Source organism: Patiria miniata, unplaced genomic scaffold, assembly GCF_015706575.1.
Source record: "Patiria miniata isolate m_02_andy unplaced genomic scaffold, ASM1570657v1 HiC_scaffold_7, whole genome shotgun sequence".
Taxonomy (NCBI): domain Eukaryota; kingdom Metazoa; phylum Echinodermata; class Asteroidea; order Valvatida; family Asterinidae; genus Patiria; species Patiria miniata.
The window spans coordinates 18,803,525-18,821,254 of record NW_024037074.1 but is presented as its reverse complement, the minus strand read 5'-3'; the positions used below and the strand labels follow the sequence as shown (position 1 = coordinate 18,821,254).

The following is a 17,730-nucleotide window of genomic DNA, read 5'->3' as shown; positions in this document are numbered from 1 at the left end:
ATGTGGTTGTGATGTACAAGTGACCAACCTTTTTTGGGTTGGTTTTTTTATGGTTGTTAACGTGCATGGACGGACAAGAAAAGCAATAATGTCGGATGGAGCGTCTCAAGATATGAAGATAAATTTGCCGTGTCAAAATTTGCGAGTGCGTCATTCATTAACCTGAAACGGACTGATAATGGTGTATCGCAGAGCTTTCCCCATGCATCGGTGTTCAGAGAATACCTGATGCTACCATCCCCCTTTGGGAAATCTTAATTGCGGTCACAAAAGTTCACCGGGGTTTTTGCCTGCATTTGTCAAGACTAACTGTTTGGCATTTTTTTGTTTTTCTCCGTGTTTAAATTTTCTTGCTTTTCTAGGGCATCCTTTCTTACTTAGCCCCAGAAAATCCTTGGGGCAAAGTCACTACTCACTAGGGAAGTATTTGGCGTAATTTGCATGCTTATCTGTTAGAGATGATCCCAATTTTTCCCGGGAATGACATCAGAATAGAATTGTATTGATTATAAAATACAGTTTGAAAATTCTATGCAGTATGTTGGTTTTATTAGTTGTTAGGATTTTTGATCACGACTAAAGGGTGCCATCGGGGAAATAATAAGGGTTGTTAAGTCAAATTTGGTTTTGTCGGTTGAGGGAGTGTATTACATTTTCCTGCAGACTAGGGGCGGGGGGGGGGGCGGTTCTTGCAAAAATGCCTTGGAAGTGAAAAGTTAAAATCTTCCCAACAGTTTCAAAATGAAAATCTTTTTCTGCCAATTGAGACACTGTGCCACATTTTCCTGCAGATTGATTGGGTTGTTTTTGTCATTTGTTTGTTTTAAGGATCGTGTAGATACTCAGCACAAAAGCCAACGCAAATGTGACTTGGTAAAATCACAGGAACCTTTCGCACTTCAAATTCGCACGAGTTGAAGACATTTCAACTCCGGCAAATTTGACAGGGAATGTTTGTTGACGTCAAATTCACTTTTTGCTTTGCATTTGCATTCACGCAAATTGTATCTCTCCAACTACAGAAAATTCTATCAAAATGACTTCAGCGTCACTTGTTAACTTTGTCTCATATCCTCTCTCCATTTCTGCAGTCAAAAGGAAGCAATAGCCATCGATGAGGAGTTATTCTCCACGTACTGCTACAGCGTGGACCAGCTGATGGAGCTAGCCGGGCTGAGCTGTGCCACGGCCATTGCCCGGGCGTACCCCATCAACAGCTTCACCAAGTCTGAGCCCACGGTGCTAGTTTGCTGCGGGCCGGGCAACAACGGCGGGGACGGCCTGGTCTGTGCTAGACATCTCAAACTGTTTGTAAGTAGGCATTAGCTGCATTCACGCAGCTCATTTTGTTGATAAAACTGCAGGCCATTGAATGTTTTGTGAGATTGCAAATGTTAAAGGCGCGTAGGAACATTTGCAATTACCCAGAAACATACAGTCTAACAAGTTAAAGAGATACTCATTGCTCAAAGTGAAGATAGGACTGGTACCAAATACCTTGTGAAATTAGTTCCCTGAAATGGTGTCATTCCGAAGAAATTAATCATTGAAGGTGTGCCTGGGGCACATGTAGCACTTTCAAAATCGAGGATATGAAAGCCCAATTCATAAGCTTTCTTTTAGTACAAGAATCATTCAAATCACTCATGTACTTTTCAAGTTACGGAATTTTAAACACAACCACCGTTTTAAGGTTCTGTCCATGGATCACAAAAAAGTTCAGTGTTCTTTCAGTGAAACAAAAACAAATCACATAGGGATGGATGTGTGTGAATTGTGTTTGTTTTGCTGAAAGAACACACACCTTTTTGTGATTCTTGGACAGAACTTTAAAACGGTGGTTGTGTTTAGAACTCTGTAAGTTGAAAGTACATGAGTGGTTGGAATGATTCTTGTACTGGTACTAAAAGAAAGCTAATGAATTGGGCTTTCATATCCTAGATTTATAAAGTGCTGCATGCAGAGCTTCACTAAAACAATAGTTCTAACATTTGGGTTTCGGTTTGTTTTTTACTTGCCCTGTTGAAATTGGACCCCTGGCGTACTGAAAATATAATGTTAAGCAAATTTACATGTTAAGTCAAAATCAGCTGAGAGCCTGTCACATGCAATATTCACTGCATGACATTTTGAACGATAGCCTGTTTTTAGATATAAGCCAACATTTTCTGTGCTGAGTAAATACACATGGGTTATTCTATAAATTTAGGGTCAAAAGTGAGACATTTTCCCTGTCCCTGTTACCTTGATACTTTGTAATTTGCCATTCAAGCATCATTAAGAGTGACTTCAAACAATTTTTTCTTTATTGGGTAGTTAGTTTGCTATTCATAATCACTCTTGGCCGACTGCATTATGGAGTGCATCGGAAGTATAAAACCGTAGATGTCAGGTATGTTACAGGGACGGGAAAAAAAAATTGATAAAACGACCCATGTATCAGTACTCGGCATCCCCATGGAATTGGGCCAACACTTTTCCCCACGTTTCTTCCTCAACAGGGCTATCTACCATCCATCTACTACCCCAAGCAGAAGGACGTTCAGCTCTACAAGAACCTCAGCACGCAATGCAAGCACATGGACGTCCCTTTCCTGTCCTATCTGCCCTCCAGCAACCTCATCGACATGAGCTACAACTTGGTCGTGGACGCCATCTTCGGCTTCAGCTTTTCGGGCCAGGCGAGGGCGCCCTTCGACGAAGTCATCAAATCGCTGAAGAACATCACGATTCCGCTGTGCAGCATCGACATTCCCTCAGGTACCCCCCGTTTGAAATGAGAATCCAGAGTTTCGGACCTAGAGTCTTGGGTTTTCTTTGTCAAAGCTTATTTTCCCCCTTAAAATTACAACTGGTCAGTTTGTGGTTCATCAAGAAATGGAGTAACGAAGTGACTACGTCACGCGCACAAAATGTGTGTGAAAGACATTAGCGCGTGATTCAGCCCGTGAACCAACATGGCGCTTACTCCATTCCTTTGCACTACACTTTCTGGTTCTAAATGACGTCACACTTCGGTACTCCATACTCCTAAAAAGTAAAGGACAAACAAGTGTTTGCAGTCAATGTGGTTAATTTAGTTTCTCGTTTACTCTCCACCTGTTCTCTCCAGGCTGGGATGTGGAGAAAGGTAGCGAAGATGGTCTCAAGCCCGACCTCCTCATCTCACTGACCGCGCCCAAGAAGTCGGCCGAGCATTTCAAGGGCAAGCACCACTACCTGGGAGGTCGCTTCGTGCCTCCCGAGCTAGCCCACAAATATCAGCTCGCTCTCCCCGATTACCCAGGAACAGACTGTGTAGTAGAGCTAGTTATAAAATCGTCAATATAGGCACACACAACAAATGTCTGTCTAGGTGAATTAATATTTTACTTGTTTTTACATATTTGTTAATTAAGCCGCATCCGAAACTCTTTGTCTGGAGCTATTGTTCGAGGTCCTCGTCCATTGCAACTACGTGGGGACAAGCTGACAATAGACGTAGCCATAGCTCTAGAAGCCGTTTCGAATCACTTGGATACGGCTAAAAACAACACACTGGTCTATGGGAAATGGCTGCAGCCACTTCCAGTCCACGTGCGCGTGTGATTTTCAGACGTACCCAATCAATTCGAACGCGGCCTTACTTTGCTTCTTGGCATTTGTATGCTGCCCTCTTGTGGCAGTGTGAGGGACACTAAGAGAGCTAACTGTTAGATTTATATCGAGCACGTGTATAAAGATCAAATTTATTGTACATACCTATATAAGGAAATTTGCAGAGTTGTCGACTTTTCAAATCACAAGTCTATCACATCATCCAGTGTCAACTCCAGCGATACATTTAAGCTATTGAATTGAATTGTGACAATTAAAAGCATATTTTGTTGGCCACTGTTCATTCCCTGTAGTTGACCGTACTCTTTACTTGTGATTTGACTACAACTCCGGGAGTCTAAAACTGTAGAAATTTGGATTGTGTACAAAATTCATTACAATTGTGAAGTAGGTATTATGTGATATAAAAGTAGTATTTGTTATTTACTCCGACGATACGCAAAACTATTTCCTTGACTTTCTGTTAACGGAACAATCCACTAGGATTCATGTTCAGTAGAGTTCATTTTCAAACATACAGTACTGTGTTTTTTTAAGTGAAACTTTTCTAGAATTTATGTGAAGGAAACAAAAGCTCTTAAATCTGCGGGTACTTTAAATCTGTGAATTGAGATGCTTACAAAATATTTAACAATACAAATTAAAGGGCACATTTTTCTGAAGGCCATTCAGAGGGGTTCACCTAGATTAAGTAGAAAGAAAGCAAAACTGTAGTTGATGGGGAAAGCAAGCTTGAAAAGATGCGTATCAAGTTTCAGTGAGTATGTGTGAAGAGTGTGATGGTTTTTGTCACTGTGAGATCTGCTGTGTTCCAGAGCAGGGGTGCAACATTTGAAAAAGTCTATGTCAGTGTTGGTGGTACGGCGAGTTTGGGGAAGTGAAAGCAACCTGCCAGATGACTTTAAGCTTGGTTTGGCGTTGCGAAGGTATAATAAGTTCTGAAGGTAGAGTGGAACAGAACCATGAAAGGCTTAAAATGTTAAAGGTACTATACAACATTTGCAAACATCAAAAAACAAAACTACCAAACTGTTATGAAATACCTTACTGGACTGTAAGTGAATCTAGCATATTTCAACTGTGTTCAGATTTTAAATAATTTAAAATATTAAAATCAAGCAGAATCTGTGGGTGAAGTGTTATAAAACAAATATTGAATGCTTTATCTCGTGGTTAAGTAAAACTAGCCTCCCTCGGTGATCCATGGACCATTCTATTTTCCCTCGGCTTCGCCTCGGGAAAATAGAATGGTCCATGGATCACCTCGGGAGGCTAGTTTTACTACACCACTCGAAGCATTCAATATTTGTATAATATCGAGGTATTTTGGTATCCAGGTGCTTTGGCATCAACACATTTTTTAATTCCATATTGTGTCTATATAAAAGGACCATTAGAAATGGTATGCCCACGGAAAATTTGCCTACCAAACCACCATTTTGTGTGAATAATTTCACCAGACTAACATAAACATTTCAATATTTGGATGTGTCGTGAGATGAGATGTACATGTACATTGCTTATAGTGTTACAACTGATAATGTAGTAACCAACGGATAATGTATCACCAACCGATAATGTCACACAAATTGACCGATACTGTATCACTAACCGATAATGTGACAAAAATTGACCGATAGTGAAGTTAATGTTACTACACTATCGGTTAATATTTGCTACATTACCGGTTAAGACCGATAATGTAACAACAATCGACTGTGTAGTACATTTACTACACTATCGGTCAATTTCTGTTACATTATCAGTTAGTGATACAGTATTGGTCATTTTGTGTGTCATTATCGGTTGGTGATACATTATTCATTGGTTACTACATTATCAGTTGTAACAAATAATGCACCCGATGAAATAATGCACAATTGTGGGTCAATAGGCGACATTTTCTGAGCTGTATACCTATCCCATACGTGTACCATTTCTAATGGTCCCTGTTGCAAAGTTAAGGCCTGTACTTTATTTTGTAGTCCTAAAAATGCAATGGACACAGAACGGAACGAAAACGTGATTATTCATCGGAAACTTGAGAGAATGGCGAGTGTTGTGGGTTTTATGTTTGAAGGATGTATATGTCTGTTCGCAGGCTCACTTCTGGCCAATTATTTGCTCAAATATTTCAGGCACTTCTCCATCAACACGATTGTGAGGAATTAAGACGAAAATAAACGATAATCTCCAGCAAGCCCAGACTATGGAAACATTTTGGAACTTTTCAAACGGAGGAATTGTTACCGTGGATATGGCTGTGAAATTAGCATTTACTAAGTCCTGAAATTTGTTTATGATATATACATGTATATACACCAAGGTAGAGGAATAAATATATCCCAAATAAAATTTCGACGAGAATTAGTGAAAATTATTAATTATTGTCACAATAAGTCGATGATTTTTGCCCAAATCTTCAATATGCTTAGTGTTTGAAGGGCGATTGATGTTCCTCTTGCATCCAAAGACATTTCTGAGTTGTTTGGAGAAAAGTCAATTTTTGGTCAAATTTGATCAAAAAGTAAGGCTAACCCCTTGCAATTTTTTTCAATTTTGGCCGAAAAATGAAATTGCTTGAAACTTGCAGGGAAGATGCCCGAGGGTCCCTAGAGCACATTCTATCTGGAATTTTGGACAGATTTGGCGTTTTAAAGAAAGTTAGCGTCGATAAATTTGGTCAAAATTAGTGAAAATTATTAATTATTGTCACAATTAGTCGATGATTTTTGCCCAAATCTTCAATATACTTAGTGTTTGAAGGTCGATTGATGTTCCTCTTGCATCCAAAGACATTTCTGAGTTGTTTGGAGAAAAGTCAATTTTTGGTCAAATTTGATCAAAAAGTAAGGCTAACCCCTTGCAATTTCTTTCAATTTTGGCCGAAAAATGAAATTGCTTGAAACTTGCAGGGAAGATGCCTGAGGGTCCCTAGAGCACATTCGAACTGGAATTTTGGACAAATTGTGCGTTTTAAAGAAAATTAGCGTCGATAATTTCGGTCAAAATTAGTGAAAATTATTAATTTTTATCTCAATAATTCGATGATTTTTGACGAAATTTTCAATATGTTTAGCGTTTGAAGGTCGATTGATGTTCCTCTTCAATCCAAAGACATTCCTGAGTTGTTTGGAGAAAAGTCAATTTTGGCCAAATTTGATCAAAAAGTAAGGCTAACCCCTTGTAATTTTTTTCAATTTTGGCCGAAAAATGAAATTGCTTGAAACTTGCAGGGAAGATGCCTGAGGGTCCCTAGAGCACATTCGAACTGGAATTTTGGACAGATTTGGCGTTTTAAAGAAAGTTAGCGTCGATAAATTTGGTCAAAATGAGTGAAAATTATTAATTATTGTCACAATAAGTCGATGATTTTTGCCCAAATCTTCAATATACTTAGTGTTTGAAGGTCGATTGATGTTCCTCTTGCATCCAAAGACATTTCTGAGTTGTTTGGAGAAAAGTCAATTTTTGGTCAAATTTGATCAAAAAGTAAGGCTAACCCCTTGCAATTTTTTCAATTTTGGCCGAAAAATGAAATTGCTTGAAACTTGCAGGAAAGATGCCTGAGGGTCCCTAGAGCACATTCGAACTGATATTTTGGACAGATTGGGCGTTTTAAAGAAAATGAGCGTCGATAATTTTGGTCAAAATTAGTGAAAAATTATTAATTTTTATCTCAATAATTCGATGATTTTTGACGAAATGTTCAATATCATTAGTGTTTGAAGGTCGATTGATGTTCCTCTTCCATCCAAAGACATTTCTGAGTTGTTTGGAGAAAAGTCAATTTTTGGCCAAATTTGATCAAAAAGTAAGGCTAACCCCTTGCAATTTTTTCAATTTTGGCCGAAAAATGAAATTGCTTGAAACTTGCAAGGAAGATGCTTTAGGGTCCTTGGAGCACATTTGAACTTGAATTTTTGGCAGATTTGGCGTTTAAAAGAAAATTAGCGTGGATAATTTCGGTCAAAATTAGTGAAAATTATTAATTTTTGTCTAAATAAGTCAAAGATTTTTGCCCAAATCTTCAATATGTTTAGTGTTTGAAGGTTGATTGATGTTCCTCTTGCATCCAAAGACATTGCTGAGTTATTTGGAGAAAAGTCAATTTTTGGCCAAATTTGATCAAAAAGTAAGGCTAACCCCTTGCAATTTTTTTTCAATTTTGGCCAAAAATGAAATTGCTTGAAACTTGCAGGAAAGATGCAGGAGGGTCCCTAGAGCACATTGGAACTGCAATTTTGGACAGATTGGGCGTTTTAAAGAAAATTAGCTTCGATACTTTTTTTTCAAAATTAGTGAAAATTATTATTTTTTGTCTCAATAAGTCGATGATTTTTTGCCCAAATCTTCAATGTGTTTAGTGTTTGAAGGTCGATTGATGTTCATCTTGCATCCAAAGACATTTCTGAGTTGTTTGGAGAAGAGTCAATTTTTGGCCAAATTCGGTCAAAAAGTAAGGCTAACCCCTTGTAATTTTTTCAATTTCGGCCGAAAAATGAAATTGCTTGAAAATTGCAAGGAAGATTCCTGTGGGTCCCTAGAGCACATTCCAACTGGAATTTTGAGTTTTTTGGAGAAAATCAATTTTTGGCCAAATTTGACCAAAAAGTAAGGCTAACCCCTTGCAATTTTTTCAATTTTGGCCGAAAATGGCGCGGGAAAATTTTTTGGACCCCAAATTTAACGAACAACCCATTTATTTGGGATCGCCAATTAAAAGGCACTCAAACAGATGACAGTTAATGCAGTCAAATCAAGCTAGCACACTTCGTTTCAAAATTAGAAATTTCACACCAAACTTTGAAAAAGAATTGCAAAATTGAAAAGAAAGTTTCTCTTAACCCTAACAATGTACGTGCCACTGCGGACTTCCGACTATAAAATTTCAATCGACAGTCAACACTTGACAATTTGGGAAGTTTAACTGCTGTTCACACTGGACTTAATTTGGTTAAGTTGTCACAAGATGCTGTAAGGTTGAAAACAGCATCCATTTAGTTTTACCAAAAAGGTCCAATAAGAACACAACTTTAGGCGTATAAAATACAAGTCAAAATAAAATTAAGTAAAATACCAAGTCTTCACACTTAGCAATCAATCAATAGCAGAAAATGTACATCTTTTCCAACACAGCCCAAACAATTTCATCTATATAAATGTACAACATGACTGTTTAACAGAGAAAATAGCACTCTTTTTATAACCAATGCATCAAAGACACGCACGCAGCAAAGTTCAACTAATTTCCAGATACATTGTATATACCGTACTCCGGAACACTACGTACATATCAAAGTATATTATCCAGCATAACATTTTGTATTATCCAAAAAGATGGATGATAACAACAGAAAATGCATCAACACACTTGAATACATATCTGCATGGGCAAGAAAAAAAAGTTCTTTTTTTTTCATGAAAACCCTGACTTCTTGAGCCAATTTAAAAAAAACTTGGCTTAGGTGGAGACGTCAATGACATCTGCAAAGACCTCATGACATTCTCCACTACCTGCTGCAACATCTCGTCTGGTGGGCTCTACGTATGGTGGGCCAAGGTACTTCCTGATGCCCACACACCCATGGAAGCACAGTGCCTTAGGCATCGGTGGAACCACACTCCAGGAATTATTGCCGGGATCAAAGACCTCCACTTTGGTCAGGTGATGTCGGAGCTCGCCCCCCGTGACATACAGTCGGCGTCCCACGACTGCCACGCTGGGTGTGTTGCGCTTGTACTTCATCGGTTCCGCCTTGACCGATTGATAGGTTTCCGGGTCGTAGATCGCGACCTCTTTGATACGGCTTCCTCCGAGTATGTAAATCAAGTCTTGGAACGTGACGACGTTGAACATCTGTCGGTTGAGCCCCGAGCAGGGTTGTATCATACATTCTTTGGTTTTGAGGTCGAAGCACTGCACGGCGCACATGAGTTGAGCATGCACCAGCCAGCCAACGATGTACAGTTTCTGGTTGAGTCCGGCAACAGTCAGGTTACTCTGCGTTGGGTTCGCTTCGCCTATGATTTCCCATATGTTCCTCTGGGGATCATACCTTTCAATCTCTGTCAGTCCTACGTCGTCGGTTTCCCCGCCCACCACGTACAGCATTCCATCCAGTCCAGTCGAGGTGTGGTTGAAACGAGCCAGCTTGAGATTGGAGACTTCCATCCACTTGTCATGTGCGGTCTTGTAGCACCAGACCTCTGATGTGGCGCTTCCCATTTTGAAGCCGCCGCTGATGTAAACGTCGTCGTTCAAAGAGGCGACGCTGTAATCGGTCTGTGAGAAGGGGAGCGTCGATAGGGTCTCCCACGTCTCGGCAGCTGGGTCGTAGTAACTCACATCCTTGACCCACTGTCGACTGGTTTCCATTCCGCCAACGACGACCAGGACATCCTTCATCATCGATGGTCGTGGCTTCAGCGACTCGCTGTGAGTGTCCTTCCCTTTCAGAGCCAGGTCCCGCAGGTTTCTAGCCTCCTTGACCAGCTGCCGGCATTTTTCGCAGTTGATGATGAGCGGGTGAGATTCAAGACTGCTCGAAAAGAGTCTATTGCTAAGGAGGGGCAGCTGGACGTACTGTAAGATGTTCCATAGATCCGGGGCACGGTTACTCATGTCATTCTCCACCCACCTCAGGACAGCTTCATACACCACGTCCTCTATCTCCACATTCAACCCCTCATCTGAGATCAACTCAACCAAATGGTCCACTGAGAGATCAAGAAATTCAACCTGTCCAAAAACATCCTCGGCACTGTCGAGGGCAAACTGCCATGCAGTCCTCTGCAACTCGGAGCATCCGTGTTCCTGAGAGAGCTTGAAGATGCCCAGACAGTTCCCAGGACGGATTAAACCACTGATGTAACTGCAGCACAGATCGACAATATTATGGTAATCCAAGATGCACGCAGCGCTAAGCACACTAGCTGCCGTTGCTTCACAGAGCTTGATCTTCCCACTGTAGATAAACTCCAGAACAGCTTTCAGGGCAAAAGGTTTCAAGTGGTCCAAACAGAGCCAGTCTCGATCCTCCTCCAGTTCCGTCAGAGCCTTGTCAAAGTAGGGGCTGCTGGCAGCTAGAACACACCTATGACACGACAGCGTGACACCGTTACAGTCCAGTCGAAAGTCCAGGTATCGGCCGTCAAGTCTCTGCCTGTTGAGCTGCGCGAGAATGACATTGCTGTGTTCAGGTACGGGACTCTCGAAATATTCACACTCCTCCTCAACCTCAGTAGTCTGTGGAGCAGACTGGGGTTGGTTCTCCCTGGTTCCGTTAGTGAGATTAGGGTCAGAGGGGTCAGGGTCACTCAGGTCAAGTTGGACCAGGCTGGTGTCGATATCAAGGTCTGGATCCGGCTTGTCAGGTGGGCGTAGCGAATTGTCACCCAAGCTGCTCATGATGACGTGTTACTGGATATGAAGTCTGAAGAAAGAAAAAATCAACAGGAGATATGTGTATTTCAGGAGTTTGGTTCATATTGTTATAGCTTCTAAACTGTGATGAAACATGTTGGACTATGACAATAGTCCATTTAAAGCCAACTTAATTTTCCACCTGATCCCCCACACAACAACATAAAAAGTGTTTTTTTCTTCAAATGTGGAGCCAAGTGGTATCAAGACTAGATTGGTCATTTCAAACTGTTTGAAAAGATTGACCCTTTAGTAGTCTGGTGGCATGACTATGGCAATGTGTAGAAAAGAAAACAGAGACTGGGTGCATATTGTTTGTTTGTTAACACAGTTGTTTGATGCAGTACTGAAGGAGTGTTGGACTGGTCGTTCCATGTGCCAGTCTAATTTCTTGTTTCGCAAGTTTCTTAAGTTTCTGGGCTCTCATATTCAGTATTGAGAGTTCCAACTTTTCGGACTACGTAATAAATGGGTGAAACTGATGTTTAGGACCCTGTTCCACTATAAGAGAAAGAAAACACACTTTTATGTTTCGGGATTTAACTGAATAGTTGGTGTTAATGATAAATGTGCACGCAGAATGATCGATCAATGATTTTCGGTTCGCTCGGCACGCGCCGCTGGGTGGGGGGATATGGTACTTGCACTTGTACGCATGCGCATACTATCATTTCACTTGTACAAGCGAAATGATCATTCTGTGTGCACGTTTCAAGTGTAAGGTTGGCTCAGTGCGGAAAGGGCATATTTTTCATCATTTTGGCCTAAAAACCGACAGAATCCACCGATGTTTGTTAGGCGCAACTTACGCGAGTTTGTCAAGAGGTATAGTACGGAGTTTAGGGGCAAACTGTGCAGCGGTTCTGTGGGAAATGTCTGTGTTTTGATGTATTTTTGTACTTAGTTGGTTTTTTGTAGCAGCAAACAATTTTGCGGGGTATAAACAGGTATGTCATAGATAGAGGGCAGGGTTTTGACTTTTTGAGGGAAATTTGGGGGTAAAATGACAATGACAGCGCGGCGACAACCCGCGACCCGAAAATAAAAATGCGATCACGGCATGATGTACCCTGAGCACGCACGGCGCGCTGAATCGCAAGGCACAAACTGCGCAGGAAAATCGTTATTTAAATTCTACCCCAAGAACCTGTTCAAAATCGCAAAACGGGTCATGCGGGTGTCATTAGAATTGAGGGCACAATTGCAGAATACCCCACCACTCGATCTATCCACCTCGTAGCCGGCTACGAGGTTACGGTTGGTTGACCTCAATAAACATTCTCAGTGCTACTTGTATGTACTATGCGTCATGCTCCATTGCACTCCCACTTCGTAACCGCGTAGCCGCCAACAGGGTAGTTGGTTTGGACTTAGAATTTTTTTCAGCAACTCCCTTTCCTTTTGTGTTGCTTCGTTCTCAAATAATGGACACCCACTCAGTATCCGCGTAGCTGGCATGGACTTGAATTGTTTCTTTTCCATAGATTCCAACCTTGTAGCTAGCTGGAGTTACCCAGCCCTGAGTTTTATCATTGGGTTGTCTATTAGGGCTGGAGCGCATTTTTCTCAAAACTTGTAGTATTTGCAAAAAAAATTTGGAAAATGTTCAATTTTGTCCCCGTTACACACTAATTGCAACTGCAACTCACCCCAAACTTGCCTGGAATAACCATTACACAGGTCCTTGAAGTAAAAAACGATCCACAATGAAGATTCAGCCTACAATTGCAGTGAAAACAGGAGGAATAACCGCTAACTTGACAACCTTGCTGGATTGGCCAGGACCGCTATTGGTTTGTGCACAAAAAAAATTGTGTACAATGAATGGCGGTCGATTAACAGGCACAGAGAGCGATCGCTGTCAACTACTCGTTTTTGCCGGCTGCGCTGGCTGTTGGCGCATGACGTCACGCGGAAGCGTAACACCCGATGACTGTTTCATGCACTAGTATAAGGTTTACCACTCGCATCACAGCTTTGGTACTGGAACCGCAACCAATAGTGCATGAAACAGTTATCGGGTGTTACGCTTCCGCGTGACGTCATGCGCCAACAGCCAGCACAGCCGGCAAAACGAGTAGTTGACAGCGATCGCTCTCTGTGCCTGTTAATCGACCGCCATTCATTGTACACAATTTTTTTTGTGCACAAACCAATAGCGGTCCTGGCCAATCCAGCAAGGTTGTCAAGTTAGCGGTTATTCCTCCTGTTTTCACTGCAATTGTAGGCTGAATCTTCATCGTGGATCGTTTTTTACTTCAAGGACCTGTGTAATGGTTATTCCAGGCAAGTTTGGGGTGAGTTGCAGTTGCAATTAGTGTGTAACGGGGACAAAATTGAACATTTTCCAAATTTTTTTGCAAATACTACAAGTTTTGAGAAAAATGCGCTCCAGCCCTAATAGACAACCCAATGATAAAACTCAGGGCTGGGTAGCTCCAGCTACCTTGTAGCCAGAGAATTTAGGGGTGTATTTCCGAGTGGCGGGGTATTCTGCAATTAGGCCCTACTCCGAATTGAGAAAAGTCTGCTTTTGATTGCAAAAGTGATTTTTGAGCAATAAAAAACATTTTTGACTCAAATTTGATCAAAACAAAACAGGGGCCCTACACTTCACGATCGCCCTTTTATTTTTACGCTCCTGTTACTACCTGTTAATTATGTGTACAGTGTACTACTACTAGTACTAGGCCCTAATGGCCAGACATGCCAGATGAGATATGGGAATCTTTCCAGTCATTTGCAAAGTCATTTTGAACGGAACTAGAAAAAAAATTGAGGTGTCCTGAAGTACGCTTTTTACCAGTATGATGCACCATAATGATGTGAAGTACGTACCTTCAATATCAAGCTAGCAGCAGCCGACCATGCAGCCGAAATTTAGGCCTACTGCTGTAAAGCTTACCGTCATGTAAAGTTTCTGTAAACTAAATTCGGTATTGGAAGGGCGCCACCAAGAGGTCCTTAGATTCTTATTTTTACCTTTAAAGGGGTAGTCTCTATATCAGAGGCTAACCTGCAGTTACAGCAAGACAAATTTTCCTGTCCAAACTTGAGACCATGGACTGGTGACAAGTTCTACTGAATATAACTTGACAAAAAAAAATCATTCAAGGAAACATGTTCTTGTTCTTTTTCATTTCTGCTACATTATGCTGGTTTATTATTTTCATATACTACACCAACTTTCATTCCTTGAGATCACACAACCTGAACACCCCACCCACATTAATTTTACACACAAAAAGTTACAGTAATAGCTTAATCAAATAAGAACCAAGTTGTCCCTTCCCATTTACATTTCATCATGTTGAGTTGCATCCTTACAACTACACCTCTACTTTATTGTAGAACTTAAAGAAAACCTAGCACTCATCCAAACTGTCTATGTGCAGTGTCACACAACATTGAACTTACTATACACATGGGTAATTCATACAGCATTCACAAAAATAACCTTCACTACACAAAACAAATGCAATGAAAAATAAACTCTGCAAATGAAAAGCATAAGTAGCAATCCTGTTTCACAACTGACAGTAGTTCTGCATAACTGAAAACGTAATTAGCGATTATAACGGTCCAACTATTTTTTTTTTAATGCAGTTTAACATGCAATGCATCTATCAACTTGGCAAGAATTTGTAATATTGTCAATACAAATAAACTCATGTGCAAAAATGATTCTTTATAAAAAATGCATATATAACATGAATACACCAAACAAATGAACTGGGTGTTTTTTCACAAGGGACTCTAAAACTTAATTTAATTTATTAAATTAAATGCATTTGGTATTTAGTTCTGGTTAAGATCCATGAATTTGAATACAGTGACAAATGAAGATTTTTGATAAATCGGGATAAAGTTTTGCACAAGAAAAAAATTCAACCTTGCAAAAATTTGTCAACCCTAAGTTGGCATGTATTTCAATCCTAAAATTCTGTTATTGTTAGGCAAAAGTTATTGTTTCAAAGCAAAATGGAGAAGATATCATTTAATTTTCACAGCTTTTTCTTACAAATCAACAAATTTCCAGACACAAGTGATGAATGTAGTCGATTCTGTGTGCTCAAACAAAATTAAATGGCTCTGTTTTCAACTTTAAAAAAAGGAATCTTAACATTCCAATGCGTTCTATGCTCACTGAAGTGAAAAGGCCATACTGCAAGCTACAAAAACAAAACAAAATCGTGAATTTTCATGCAGGATTAAGTTGCTTTTTATGGCGTTTTCAGCATGCAGTTGTTTGGAAACAATCCAGTTTTTACAGCTATTTTACAGGACTATTTACAGGAACTATTAAATGTACATTGCCTGCCTGTGAGGATTTTTACATTCTAGTTTACACTTTACACATCTGGACCCAATTTCACGGCTCTGCTTATACCGTTGGCAAAAACATCCCTGCTTATATTGTAGCAGATAATTCTGAAGCCCCTCGACGAAAAGGTCGTCCCAACATGACCCTGAAAACATCCATCGAGCTAGAAACTGGTCTGAGCGGGCCATCTCTTTCCAACACTACGCTCGACAGGGACAGTTGGGCCCAACTCATCAAGTCATCATGAAAATGAATGAATGAAGAAGAAGATAATTCCGTGCTTACTGTTTGCATATTTCACAGGTTAACAAGGAGTTTCGGCTTATCCGCATGCGTACATCCACTGTCATCCTGTAACTAAGGAGTCTGTGCTTACAGGGTAAGCACAGAACTTTGTAGCGCTGTTAGCACAGAATGTTGATTGTAAGCATTAATTCTATGGTTAGCAGAGCGATGAAGTTTGGAAAATGGGACCCAATTTCTTGACTCTACTCACACAAAGTTAAGTAAGATTTGAGGCTTTGCATGGTGGAGATACTAAATGATGAAAGGTTTGCGGAAAAACCATGTGCGAATAATTTCTCAACTAAGAGAATGGTTCTGAAAAGAACCAGAGGTATAAACTCGACGTACCGGTCAGTATGCTCTGACCGTCTTCAGGAGTTACAGAGTCACACAAAGTTACAGTTAGCGAAAAATCCCTGCTTACTATAGCAGAAAATGCCGTGCTTACGGTAAGCGTACTTCACACGTTAGCGAGGAATTTGGCTTCGGCGCATGTGTACATCCTGTGACTAAGGATTCTGTGCTTAACAGGGTTAGCACGGAATTTTTCTGCTAGCACGGTTAGCACGAAATGGTGATCGTAAGCGCGGAATTCTGTCGTTAGCAAAGCCTTGAAACTGGGCCCTGATGATCATTTCAACTCAATTGGAATGGAAATCTACCACATGGAATAGTGCATTTACAATGATTCTAATCTTACAGCCGTATTAGATTTCGTTAGATTCCACGTCTAGTACTGGACTACATAAATGGAGTTAAGTTATACGACTGTTAAATATTACCAAACACAATAATCTCGGACTCATTTGCATATGACCTGCAAGTTATCAAACATCAGGCAAGTTACGAAACATCAGGCAAGTTAGTTACACAGATTACTAGGCAGCTACATGTACACTGACAGATGGTATTTCAAATGACAATATACACTGTACACCATTTCTTAATTGTATTAGTCAAAACTAAAATGGGTATTTTTTTTTATAAATATTGCACTGTTAAGTTTACCTGCACAAAGAGCTAAAAAGAATCATAGATATTAATTTAGGCTTTTGCATGTGTATACATTCTGTATTTAAGGCTTATGTATATGCAGTGTTTGCACATAGGTTTTATGTTTGGGTTGTAAGCACAGTCAATGGTTGTCACAAGCAAATAACTGCTAGGTTAGCCCCATAAATGTGGCCAGTTTACTGGACTACCGGTACCTCCGTTAATAAATGCCACACTTGAAACATGTACCCAGAAATATAGAACTTTGTGAAGTTTTGATTTTCATACGTACTTTGTTTGTAGTTTATTTGTGCTTTAGAAGCACACTCACCCTAGAGATAGAAAAGAAGTTCGGCATTTTTCAGACGTCTACTTTTTGTGTAATTCCCAGATTCCTTTGCAGACGTTTGCATATCTAAATTCCAACACGAAATTACACAAAAAATAGACGTCTGAAAAATGCTGGACTTCTTTTCTATTGCTATAAGAGGGTGAGTGTGCTTCTAAAGTGTAAATAAACTACAAACAAAGTCTAAATATGAAAATCAAAACTTGACAAAGTTCTACATATTCGGGTACATGTTCCAAGTGTGGCCTTTATTTACGGAGGTAGTCCAGTAAATTGGCCACATTTATGGGGCTACTGCTAGGTGAACAGAGAAACGAAAATAGCCGCGTGATGTTATAGGGACTCAACTCAATTTTCCCTCACAAAAAGAAGTTAGAACTTCAATAAATCACGTGTGTTTTGGTAAGTTATGTTGGGGGTCTAGCACTCGCCCACTACAATGATTATATTGCTTTTGTTTAATAAGTGTTAAATAGAAAAAGACAACACGTGGATTGTACATTCAATTGTTTACAGAGATTATGATATAAAAACAAGTCATAATACAAGTGAATTTCTAATAATGATAATGGGAAAAAGAACAGATTGTGTGTCATGCAGATACATATTTTATAATCAGACTCTGGCAAATTTCGTAGCACTGCTAATTTTAAGAACCAATGATCTGAGTGTCTACAAATAATTTGGGTTTATCATCAATTCAATGCAACTACAGCTAGTCACTCGCCTGCCTATTTCTATGCATACTGGATCCAC

The 17,730-nt window shown here is 40.1% G+C and overlaps 2 protein-coding genes across 2 annotated transcripts; one reads left to right on the top strand and one right to left on the bottom strand.

Annotated features, from left to right (window-relative positions):
* The first annotated feature begins 1,077 nt into the window (after positions 1-1,077).
* LOC119746255 (NAD(P)H-hydrate epimerase-like) lies at positions 1,078-4,662 on the top strand. The gene is made up of 3 exons (XM_038223093.1): positions 1,078-1,311; positions 2,502-2,760; positions 3,113-4,662. Exons 1-3 carry the CDS (start codon positions 1,159-1,161, stop codon positions 3,328-3,330), a joined length of 630 nt encoding a protein of 209 aa, XP_038079021.1. The 5' UTR covers positions 1,078-1,158; the 3' UTR covers positions 3,331-4,662.
* A 3,620-nt stretch (positions 4,663-8,282) lies between these two features.
* On the bottom strand, positions 8,283-13,968 carry LOC119746054 (kelch-like protein 29). Its single transcript, XM_038222822.1, has 2 exons — positions 13,862-13,968; positions 8,283-11,033 (listed from the first exon to the last, which is right to left on the bottom strand). Exon 2 carries the CDS (start codon positions 11,006-11,008, stop codon positions 9,062-9,064), a length of 1,947 nt encoding a protein of 648 aa, XP_038078750.1. The 5' UTR covers positions 11,009-11,033; positions 13,862-13,968; the 3' UTR covers positions 8,283-9,061.
* Positions 13,969-17,730: the final 3,762 nt, after the last annotated feature.

Coding starts and splice junctions, on each gene's coding strand:
- LOC119746255 (XM_038223093.1), top strand. CDS start 1,159: ATGGAGCTAGCCGGGCTGAGCTGTGCCACGGCCATTGCCCGGGCGTAC. Junction 1,312..2,501: donor CTAGACATCTCAAACTGTTT/GTAAGTAGGCAT, acceptor CTTCCTCAACAG/GGCTATCTACCATCCATCTA. Junction 2,761..3,112: donor CAGCATCGACATTCCCTCAG/GTACCCCCCGTT, acceptor TGTTCTCTCCAG/GCTGGGATGTGGAGAAAGGT.
- LOC119746054 (XM_038222822.1), bottom strand. CDS start 11,008: ATGAGCAGCTTGGGTGACAATTCGCTACGCCCACCTGACAAGCCGGAT.